We start from the raw sequence: 12,664 nt of genomic DNA, 5'->3' as shown, positions 1-12,664 counted from the left end.
CTTTCATTTTACTGTGAGGAACACTAAATTCTGCAGGAGTGAATATTATAATAGGCTACATGAGGCCTACAGTAAGTGTCCAGACTTCAGTTACTATTCCAACTATTTGGCGAATCATTCTGGCATCTATACAGTGCCACTGGATAAGCGCAAAGAGACATCACACATCACACACCACATCACATCACACATCACAAAACACCAAAAAGTGTTATGACATTCGGTGATTGTCATTCTTTAGGCCTAAACAAGTCTTGTAACCTGAATAGATGCGTACACTGCTGTCAGCGCACGTCTCTGTCTGGGCCACTCATCTCTGCCTTGGCAAAAATTGTTCTTTGTCATCAAACTACACCGCATTTTGGAGCGCATTTCACAAGTCTATCTGCAAATGTTTCATGCAACTGCCATGCAGTAATGATAAATAGTGTAATAGCCTACAGTTTTGTAATCTCTGTTTTAATTATTGTGATAGGCTCATGTTCTACCAGTACAGCGTACCCCCACTATTCATTTTCCAGATACTCCGTACCAGACCATTCCAGCTAACTTTCACCCCTGCCTATATATAAATGAGGTATATCATTCAGTTCCTCCATATATCATCCTCGGATGGGGCCACAGTGTCTCCTGACCCCTCCTGTCTCAGCCTCCAGTATTTATGCTGCAGTAGTTTATGTGTCGGGGGGCTGGGGTCAGTTTGTTATATCTGGAGTACTTCTCCTGTCCTATTCGGTGTCCTGTGTGAATCTAAGTGTGCGTTCTCTAATTCTCTCCTTCTCTCTTTCTTTCTCTCTCTCGGAGGACCTGAGCCCTAGGACCATGCCCCAGGACTACCTGACATGATGACTCCTTGCTGTCCCCAGTCCACCTGGCCATGCTGCTGTTCCAGTTTCAACTGACCTGAGCCCTAGGACCATGCCCCAGGACTACCTGACATGATGACTCCTTGCTGTCCCCAGTCCACCTGGCCATGCTGCTGCTCCAGTTTCAACTTCCACCTGACTGTGCTGCTGCTCCAGTTTCAACTGTTCTGCCTTATTATTATTTGACCATGCTGGTCATTTATGAACATTTGAACATCTTGGCCATGTTCTGTTATAATCTCCACCCGGCACAGCCAGAAGAGGACTGGCCACCCCACATAGCCTGGTTCCTCTCTAGGTTTCTTCCTAGGTATTGGCCTTTCTAGGGAGTTTTTCCTAGCCACCGTGCTTCTACACCTGCATTGCTTGCTGTTTGGGGTTTTAGGCTGGGTTTCTGTACAGCACTTTGAGATATCAGCTGATGTACGAAGGGCTGTATAAATAAATTTGATTTGATTTGATTTGATTTGGTAAATACTCTCTCTCTAGGACACTGTGGTGGACTGTCAGCTGTCAGACCTTTGTGAGGAAGACGACACTATAGACATGTCACCTGTGCTCCACCGTGACAAGGATAGGCAGGGGCTGTAGAGATTGGACAACATGCTACTGAGGCTGTAAACAGGGCTGAGGGACAAATCACATGCTTACAGGACACATACATAGATATACATACCGTACACAACTAGGTACTAGTTAAGGGTCTCCTAGTCTTCACCCAGTAGCTCAGATTGTCACTGGTCATTTCCCTGTTCTTGTATGCTTTTAATTCTGAGTATTAGGCTATAGGCCAAGAGAAATGTATGTAAGAAACCTCTTACATAAGAAACTGAAGTTGTAAAATACCATTATTGTTATTATAGTATATTCTTTGTTATATTTTTGTAATTACAGTTCAATTTTGATGAATATATCCCTGAGTTTAGTGATTGAATAAGACAATGTATCCCCTTATCCTTATTCTTTCAGTTATTGTTTTATTAATATTATATTACTTGTGTATGTCTTTATCAAATGTAAGTCTAAATGCCATTTGTAATATGTTTTAACGCATATACAGTACATTCGGAAAGTATTCAGACCTCTTGACTTTTTCCACATTTTGTTACGTTACAGCCTCATTCTAAAATTGATTATAATGTTTTTTCCCCTCAATCTACACACAATACTCCAAAACGGAATGCAAAAACAGTTTTTTTGAAAATGTTGCAAATGTATTAAAATTAAAAACAGAAATATTACATTTACATAACTATTCAGACCCTTTGGCAGTGATTACAGCCTCGAGTCTTCTTGGGTATGACGCTACAAGCTTGGCACACCTATCTTTGGGGAGTTTCTCACATTCCTCTACGCAGATCCTCTCAAGCTCTGTCAGATTGGATGGGGAGCGTTGATACACAGCCATTTTCAGGTCTTTCCAGAGATGTTCAATTGGGTTCAAATCCGGGCTCTGGCTGGGCCACTCAAGGACATTCGGAGACATGTCCAGAAGCCACTCCTGTGTTGTCTTGGCTGTGTGCTTAGGGTCAATGTCCTGTTGGAAGGTGAACCTTCACACCAGTCAGGTCCTGAACGCTCTGGAGCAGGTTTTCATCAAGGATCTCTTTACTTTACTCTGTTCATCTTTCCCTCGATCCTGACTATTCTCCCAGTCCCTGCCTGCTGAAAAACATCCCCACATAATTATGCTGCCACCACCATGCTTCACCCTAGGGATGGTGCCAGGTTTCCTCCAGATGTGACGCATGACATTCAATCCAAAGAGTTCAATCTTGGTTTCATCAAACCAGAGAATCTTGTTTCTCTTGGTCTGATAGTCTTTAGGTGTCTTTTGGCAAACTCCAAGTGGGCTGTCATGTGACTTTTACAGTCGTTTCTTTGCAGAGGAGTGGATTATGTCTGGCCGCTCCACCATAAAGGCCTGATTGGTTGAGAGCTGCAGAGATGGTGGTCCTTCTGCAAGAGATGGTGGTCCTTCTCCCATCTTCACAGAGAAACTCTAGAGCTCTGTCAGAGTGACCATCGGGTACTTGGTCACCTCCCTGAGGTCACTTCCCGGGAAGGCAGGGCTAGGAAGAGCCTTGGTAGTTCCAAACTTCTTCCATTTAAGAATGATGGAGGTCACCGTGTTCTTGGGGACCTTCAATACTGCAGACATTTTTTGGTACCCATCTCCAGATCTGTGACTCAACACATGATTGTTTTTTGCTCTGACATACACTGTCAAGTGTGGGACCTTATAAAGACAGATGTGTGCCTTTCCAACACATATGGAATAATGTAGTAACCAAAAAAGTGTTAAACAAATCAAAATATATTTTATAATTGAGATTCTTCAAAGTAGCCACCCTTTGCCTTGATGACAGCTTTGCACACTCTTGACATTCTCTCAACCAGCTTCACCTGGAATGCTTTTCCAACAGTCTTGAAGGATTTCCCACATATGCTGAGCACTTGTTGGCTGCTTTTCCTTCACTCTGCGGGCCAACTCAGCCCAAAACATCTCAATTGGGTTATTTGGGCAGCAAATTCTGAGGCTGGTGACTCTAATGAACATATACTATGCAGCAGAGGTAACTCTGGGTCTCCCATTTCTGTGGAGGTCCTCATGAGAGCCAATTTCAACATAGTGCTTGATGGTTTCTGTGACTGCACTTGAAGAAACTTTCAAAGTTCTTGAACTTTTCTGGATTGACTGACCTTCATGTAAAGTAATAATAGACTGTAAAAAAAAAAAAACTTCACAGATCTCCATTGTAAAGGGTTTAAACACTGTTTCCCATACTTGTTCAATGAATCATAAACAATTAATGAACATGCACCTGTGGATAACAGCTTACAGACGGTAGGCAATTAAGGTCACAGTTAAGAAAACTTCGGACACTAAAGAGGCCTTTCTACTGACTCTGAAAACCACCAAAATAAAGATGCCCAGGGTCCCTGCTTATTTGCGTGAACTGGGCATGCTGTAGGCATGCTGCAAGGAGGCATGAAGAGGGCAATAAATTGCAATGTCCGTACTGTGAGACGCCTAAGACAGAGCTACAGGGAGACAGGACGGACAGTTGGCCGTCGTCGCAGTGGCAGACCACATGTAACAACACCTGCACAGGATCGTTACATCCGAACATCACACCTGCGGTACAGGATGGCAATAACAACTGCCCGAGTTACACCAGGAATGCACAATCCCTCCATCAGTGCTCAGACTGACCACAAGAGAGGCTGGACTGAGGGCTGGACTGAGGGCTTGTAGGCCTGTTGTGAGGCAGGTCCACACAAGACGTCACCGGCAACAACGTCACCTATGGGCACAAACCCACAGTCACTGGAAGGACATGCAAAAATTGCTCTTCACTGACAAGTCGTGGTTTATGTCTCACCAGGGGTGATGGTCAGATTCGAGTTTATCGTCGAAGGAATGAGCGTTAGTTACACCAAGGCCTGTACTCTGGAGCGGGATCAATTTGGAGGTGGAGGGTCTGTCATGGTCTGGAGCGGTGTGTCACAGCATCATTGAACTGAGCTTGTTGTCATTGCAGGAACAGGGAAGACATCATCCTCCCTCATTTGGTACCCTTCCTACATGACCCTCCAGCATGACAATGCCACCAGCTATACTGCTCGTTCTGTGTGTGATCTCCTGCCAGACAGGACTATCATTGTTCTGCCATGGCCAGCAAAGAGCCCGGATCTCAATCCCATTGAGCACATCTGGGACCTGTTGGATCATGGGCTGAGGGCTAGGGCCATTCCCCCCAGAAATGTCCGGGAACTTGCAGGTACCTTGGTGGAAGAGTGGGATAACATCTCACAGGAAGAACTGGCAAATCTGGTGCAGTCCATGAGGAGGAGATGCACTGCAGTACTTAATGCAGCTGGTGGCCACACCAGATACTGACTGTTACTTTGGATTTTGATCCCCGCTTTGTTCAGGGACACATTGTTCCAATTACAGTGCCTTGCGAAAGTATTTGGCCCCATTGAACTTTGCGACCTTTTGCCACATTTCAGGCTTCAAACATAAAGATATAAAACTGCATTTTTTTGTGAAGAATCAACAACAAGTGGGACACCATCATGAAGTGGAACGACATTTATTGGATATTTCAAACTTTTTTAACAAATCAAAAACTGAAAAATGGGGCGTGCAAAATTATTCAGCCCCTTTACTTTCAGTGCAGCAAACTCTCTACCTACATGTACATTTGACCTCAATTACCTTGACACCGGTGCCCCTGCACTTTGCCTCTGTACCAGTACCCCCTGTATACAGCCCCACTGTTGTTATTTACTGCTGCTCTTATCTCTTACTTTTTTCTGTTGGTATTTTCTTAAGTGAGCATTTCACTGTAAGGTCTACACTGGTTGTATTAGGAGCATGTGACAAATAAAATTTGATTTGATATAAACTCATTCATATTTCATTGTGTTACTTTTTTAGTTGTTATTATTTACTTTAGTTTATTTGGTAAATATTTTCTTAACTCTATTTTCTTAAAACTGCATGGCTGGTTAAGGGCTTTTAAGAAAGCATTTCACGGTAAGGTCTAAACCTGCTGTATTCGGTGCATGTGAAGGTAAAATTTGATTTGATCATGGACCAGCAAGCTGCCTGCTTTCACAGCATTTTTGGGAATAATCAGAGGTGGAAAATATCCGTGGGAATTCACAGGAATTAACGGAAATATATGCAAATTAATATTAATACCATTTAAATATTTTTTGAATTGGATATATTTACCATATCATATGGAGACAGAAACATAAACCTTTTACCTTATCATAAATAGACATAATTGCAAATGATTAAATCCTTCCTATAGAAATAAAAAACACATTTACACATTTAACTTTAATTTAAGGAGTTGACTTTACCTGATGATTTCACTGAACAACAAAAGGGAATATTGAATGATGCCCAATGATCCATCGCATCTCCAAAAAAACATTTTCAACATAATTATGCAAAATGACAGTCTAGAAACTAAAGCTTTGGTTGTCTTCCTCTCAGGCTTCCATGTCTTCTCACTGGACCTCAATGTCCACCTCTTGAACATCAGACTCTGAGGCCTCATCTTCACTGTCACTTTCCAACCTTATTGAGGATGGCTCGTTGTCAGGCCTAAAAAGCCTCAAATTTTCCCGGATGGCGACCAATTTCTCAATCCTTGTTCAGCCTGTTGCGTGCTTTGGTGTGTGTGTTCACAAACAAGGACCAGTTGCGCTCTGAGGAGGCTGACGTTGGTGGGATTTGTAGGATGATGGAGGCAACAGGGGAAAGCGCCTCAAATCCACAAAGTCCCTTCCACCAGGTGGTTGATGAGATATGTTGGCACGACTGCCATATTGCATCTCCATCCCAAAGCCCTTGCTTGGAAGTGTACTTCGCCAGACTGCCAAGAACCTTGCCATCATCCAGGCCAAGGTGACAAGACATGGTAGTGATGACACCATAGGCCTTTTTGATCTCTGCACCAGACAGGATGCTCTTGCCAGCATATTTGGGGTCCAACATGTATGCTGTGGCGTGTATGGGCTTCAGGCAGAAGTCTTCACACTTTTTGATGTATTTCAGAACTGCAGCTTCCTGTGCTTGGAGCAATAGTGAAGTGGGCAGGGCAGGACCCCCCCCCCCCCCTAAATACATCATCCATGAGGATCCTCTCGATGGGGCTGTCCATATCAGCAGACTGTGATATGGCTATTTCTTGGAGAGACTCCTTCCCCTCCAGGAGAATGTCAAACATGATGACAACACCACCCCAACAGGTGTTGCTGGACAGCTTCAGGTGCTCTTATTCTTCACACTTTGCTTGGTGAGGTAGATTGCTGCTATAACATGATGACCCTTCACATATATAAACATTTCCTTGGCTCTCTTGTAGAGTGTATCCATTGTTTTCAGTGGCATGATGTCTTTGAGGAGCAGATTCAATGCATGAGCAGCACAGCCAATGGGTGTGATGTGAGGGTAGGACTCCTCCACTTTAGACCAAGCAGCCTTCATGTTCGCAGCATTGTAGGTCACCGGTGCAAATACCTTCTGTGTTCCAAGGTCATTGATGACTGCCTTCAGCTCATCTGCATTGTAGAGATTGATGTGTCTGTTGTCCCTTGTGTCTGTGCTCTTGTAGATGATGTAGGGGTGGAGATGATGTAGTTAATTATTACTTTCCCGCAAACATTCGACCACCCATCAGAGATGATTGCAATAAAGTCTGCTTTCTCTATGATTTGCTTGACCTTCACTTGAACTCTGTTGAACTCTGCATCCAGCAAATTAATTGATAAAGTATGTCTGGTTGGAGGGGTGTATGCTGGGCGAAGAACATTCAGAAATATCTTCCAGTACACATCGCCTGTGAGCATCAGAGGTGAACCAGTTGCATATACAGCTCGAGCAAGACATTCTTCAGCATTTCTCTGACTATGTTCCTCCATTGAGTCAAAACACCTTCTGATTCCAGGAGGACCATGAGCTGTTGCTATCAATAAGGTGTCTGAATCATCGTTTTCATCTCGAATAGAAGTAGAGGGACTTTTGTCAGAAGTTGCTTGTTGTGAGCGCTGAGGGAACTTTATGCACTTGGCCAGATGATTCTGCATCTTTGTTTCATTCTTTACATATGATTGGCACAGTATTTGCAAATGTACACAGCTTTCCCTTCTACATTAGCTGCATTGAAATGTCTCCACACATCAGACAGTGCCCGTGGCATTTTCCTGTAAAGATTAGAAAAGTAATTGTACAAAAATACAAATAATATACAATTCCATGCACAGATAATGTTAGATTAAACAACTCCTTTGTAAGATAACTTTGTTTTAAATGAAACATGTATGGAAACAGGTGAAACAGTTAGCAGGCTCAAGCAAAGTAAAACCCACATGGTAGCAAAAACTAACTAGCAAGAATTGTTAACAAGTTAGAAATTATTTAAACACACTTTGCAGTAGGCTACTATTTACTAGTTAACAAAAAAATAACTGTGGTATAAAATATATTCCCCCCACCCAATATTGTAATCAAAACTTACCAGAAAGCATGTAGTCCTTGGCTTAGAAAGTATAGTAGTGTGGGCTCAATAACATCTCATTAGTGTGCAAGATCTTGAGAATCAGCTGCGCATGTGATGGTAGAACGCACTGTGCATGCAGAGGGTTGTAATTCCATTGAATTGGGGATAGTTTAACCAAAATATGCCACAAGACCTAGAATTGCCTTATGTGTATCCCACCAAAAAAGGTTCACTGTTATAAGCTAACGTTTTTGATGAATTTAAGCAAAATTCCCCCAAAATCTCGGGCTTAACTCCTATGGAAATTTACCGGAAGGTTTCCGACCCTTTGCAACCCTATCCCGGACCATACTATAAAAATCCTTGCATGCTGGTCCTCTAAAGCCTATCATTCCTACATCCGCTCTGACATCAACATCAGGAGAGCACACAACATGCTCATCTCTCAGAACCTGCATTAACTCAAGCACTGTTTTCTAGTTCCTGCCTCCTTTCACAGACACAGTCTACCTCCCGCACCGATTCCTCCCCAACCAGCCAAAAGAGGGTTGGCTTGCTAGCTGTGCCTGAATCCTCATGGTTTTCTTCCTTCCAGAGTTATTTTCCCTTCTGCTTGCTCTCCTGGGGTCTAAGATTGGGTCACTCCATGGGCAGCTCGTCCATATGCTGTACTACCTCAACTATATAGCCAAACATTCAGCACCTGCAGTCCAGAACAACTCACTCCCTGTCCAGGGTTTGACTAATTTTGAGTTCTAATTTTGGGGATTGCCATCACCACAGCAGGCTACCATGGCCTGTTGTCTACAAACCAAACTCTACAGAGTCCCCCCAAATCGGAAAGAAAAGCTATCAAGGCCCAATGACATTAAACAACATGGTAAGCTAACATGATAGGAGAAAAACATGAGCTGGAACAACCCCTTGCCAGGTGACAGAGTTCAGTATGGCTGCTCTTCCTGCCACAACAGAGGTATAGTATTCCTAGAGGAAGTTCCAGGTAGAAGTTGCCCCCCCCTCTCCCACTAAATGCTAACCTTAACAGGAGAGGAGGCATGCAGAGGAGAGGAGAGTTAGGGCTCTATTCAATCTGTATTGCTGAAGCAGGACCAATTGCGTGATTTAAAATGTAAAGGTAATTTCCGATTGCGCCGACATGAATGCAGTCTGCGCCAATGCGGGAAAATTGCCTTTAAATTTAAATTGTTCTGTAACACTGAACTTCCATAATACGGATTGAATAGAGACCTTAACCGAGTCAGAGATTGACTCTCTGAGACTGAGGCAAAGAGAATCAGAGAGCGGCAGAGGGAGGCCTAGAGGTTCTGATCGTACCTTGAGGCTGGTGCAGGAGGAGCGCTGCGCCCTCGTCGAGGAGCTGCCTCCGTTCTCTGTCGTCCCTCTCTCCTTGGCCGCCGGCTCCATCCTGCACAGATGGCTCACGTTTTCCTTGGGCAAAGTTACCCTTATGGAATTTCTTGGCATTGATGCATACAACCCTGCAAATAGATGATTCAAGCATGTGACCCAGATCTCTTCCTATCCAGAAAATAAGTGTGTTTGCAGCAGCATTGCTCCAGTCCGAAGGCTAGGAAGGCCAACGAATTCAATTTGATTTTACGATTTTTTTCGATTGCAGTCCACGGGAAATAAATAACAGTATTTCATTAGAAAAACAAATAGTTTTAGTAGCATATCATAGATTAAGACTATAGACTGAGATTTGACACACTTTGGGCAACAACAATAAAAGAAAATCAAAGGGGAGATGACACTCAAATACTGCCTAAATCCTAGAATCTTGCTCCTACTTGCTTGCTCCTACTTTCAACCAAAGAGCCTTAGACATGAGAGTACCAAGTGATCTAGATGCAACCTGTCCAGAGCACCCACCCAACTCTCTCTCTCACACACATTCTCTTTCTCTCATCCCTCTCCCCCTGTCTCTCTCTTGCACTCTTCCCTCCTTCCCTGTCTCTCAGGCAGCCTACAACCTTATGAATAGTAAATAGCTTCCCCTCATCCACTCAAATGATCCAATCAAGATAGAAATATACTGTAGCTGCAAGCTGTCATGCTGGGGTTCAAGTTTTGGCCCTGCAGTGTAACCATCAGGACAAATTGGACACAACACTCTTGGACGAGCTACACTTATATATATATATATATATTACATACACACACACACAAATGTATGTGGACACCCCTTCAAATTTGTGGATTTGGCTATTTCAGCCACACCCGTTGCTGACAGGTGTATAACATCGAGCACACCGCCATGCAATCTTCATAGACAAACATTGGCAGTAGAATGGCCTTACTGAAGAGATCAGTGACTTTCAACGTGGCACAGTCATGGGAAGGTAAGTCAGTTCGTCAAATTTCTGCCCTGCTAGGGCTACCCTGGTCAACTGTAAGTGCTGTTATTGTGAAGTGGAAACGTCTAGGAGCAACATCAACTCAGCTGTCTGTCCTCAGTTCCTACACTCATTAGAGAGTTCCAAACTGCCCCTGGAAGCAATGTCAGCACAATAACTGTTCGTCGGGAGCTTCATGAAATGGGTTTCCATGGCTGAGCAGCCACACACAAGATCAACCATGTGCAATGCCAAGTGTCGGCTGGAGTGATGTTAAGCTCGCCGCCATTGGACTCTGGAGCAGTGGAAACGTGTTCTCTGGAGTGATGAATAATACTTAACCATCTGGCAGTCCAACGGATGAATCTGGGTTTGGCAGAGGCCAGGAGAACACTACCTGCCCAAATGCATAGTGCCAACTGTAAAGCTTGGTAGAAGAGGAACAATGGTCTGGGGCTGTGTTTATGGTTTGGGCTAGGCCCCTTAGAATCATTCTAGATGATTCTGTGTTTCCAACTTTGTGGCAACAGTTTGGAGAAGGCCCTTTCCTGTTTCAGCATGACATTGCCCCCGTGCACAAAATGAGGTCCATACAGAAATGGTCTGTTTAGATCAGTGTTTAACAACTTAACTGGCCTGCACAAAGCCTGACCTCAACCCCATCGAACACATTTGGGATGAATTGGGTCACCGACTGCAAACCAGGCCTAATCGCCCAATTTCAGTGGCCAACCTCACTAATGATCTTGTGGCTGAATGGAAGCAAGTCTCTGCAGCACTGTTCTAGTGGAAAGCCTTGCCAGAAGAGTGCAGGCTGTTATAGCAGCAAAGGGGGGACCAACTCCATATTAATGCCCATGATCTTTTTTATATATTCGACAAGCTGGTGTCCACATACTTTTGGTCATCCACTCTGATTTATATCCATTTATGTGTCAGGCCAAAGGGCACTTGAATGTTTATTGGGCAGTACCTGCCATGTTGTTTGAGATGCTAGCCTGGAAAAACATGCGTTGTGAGACCTTGGCCAATAGATGCCATGTGTCAAGGCAGCAGCTACTCTTCCTGCGGTCCGGCAAACTTAAGGCACTTATACAATTTAAAAAACATTACAAAACAGAATTCACAACACACTAGGTGTGTGCCCTCAGGCCCATATTCCACTACCAGATATCTACAACACAAAATCCATGTGTAGGTGAGTATAGTGCGTATGTTATCATGTGTGTGTAAGCACCTGTCTCTGCCTATGTTTGTGTTGCTTCAGGCTCCGCTGTTCCATAAGGTGTATTTTTACCTGCTTTTTAAATCTGATTCTACTGCTTGCATCGGTTACCTGATGTGGAATAGAGTTCTATGTAGTCACGGCTATATGTAGTACTGTGCGCCTCCCATAGTCTGTTCTGGACTTCGGGATTGTGAAGAGAACTCGGGTGGAACGTCTTGTGGGGTATGCATGGGTGTCCGAGCTATGTGCTAGTATTTTAAACAGACAGCTCGGTAAATTCAGCTTGTTAACACCTCTCTGCGCACGGAACCCACTAGCGGGCTGAAATTCCACAACATGCGGTGATCGCTACATAAATAGTCATATTAAACATTCATGAAAATACAAGTGTCTCACGTATCGAAAGCCTAGAATCTTGCTAATCCAACTGCGTTGTCAGATTTAAAAAAGGATTTACTGCGAAAGAATACAATGCGATTATCTGAGCATAGAGCCCCATAAAAAAAACAATTTTAACCAGCACAGGCATAACATAATCACAAACTGCATTAAAATAATTTTTTTACCTTTGACGATCTTCATCTGTTTGCAATTCCAATGCTCATTGTTACACAATGAATGATCTTTTGTTTGATAAAATCCGTTTTTATAGCCTAACAGGAAACATTTTGTGAACCGCTTGTGTCGTGAATTCCATTTTCAACGACACATTCCAGGTAAATAACCCACACAGAATGTGACTTTTCCAGTCACGTTTGGTTTCACTGCAATCAACTGGTTTGTTTGTAACACAATCAAACGTGATGGGCCATTTCGTGGGACGTATTGACTGAAAGAAACCGATTTGAAGACAACAAGTCATTGTGACAATGTCAAGACAATGACATCATTGTGCACCAATGATTTGCCCGCTGTTTCGTTGATTGACTGTCTTTTAACCCAATGACCACTGATCGTCTTGAAATCTAGCTGGGTAGATAGCCAATGAGCTGAGCTAAACGGCAATACGCCATGTTTATGTGTTGCAAGACCAACCCATGTAGTAAGCTTCAGCGTAAAGTGAGTCATTCGCTATTGAAGTTTCATACCGGAAGGAGCTACGCATATTACGCACTGCATTGTTTGGTGAACGCGCAGATTCAGCTGTTTATATATCAATCATTATGGCGACTAAGTCAAGGAAAGCTA

The 12,664-nt window shown here is 43.5% G+C and overlaps 1 protein-coding gene across 2 annotated transcripts in view; it reads right to left on the bottom strand.

The window, feature by feature from the left end:
- Positions 1-12,664, bottom strand: part of LOC109910265 (solute carrier organic anion transporter family member 1C1) — a 71,370-nt gene that overhangs the window by 53,035 nt on the left and 5,671 nt on the right. For both annotated transcript variants that reach the window (XM_020509400.2, XM_031798430.1), the window contains exon 2: positions 9,227-9,390. In XM_020509400.2, the coding sequence (XP_020364989.1) occupies positions 9,227-9,376 (150 nt within the window). In that variant the 5' untranslated portion in view covers positions 9,377-9,390. The remainder of the gene's footprint in view (positions 1-9,226; positions 9,391-12,664) is intronic.

The sequence above is a fragment of the Oncorhynchus kisutch genome, linkage group LG19, assembly GCF_002021735.2.
Source record: "Oncorhynchus kisutch isolate 150728-3 linkage group LG19, Okis_V2, whole genome shotgun sequence".
Lineage (NCBI taxonomy): Eukaryota > Metazoa > Chordata > Actinopteri > Salmoniformes > Salmonidae > Oncorhynchus > Oncorhynchus kisutch.
This window is presented reverse-complemented; position numbering and strand designations above follow the sequence as displayed.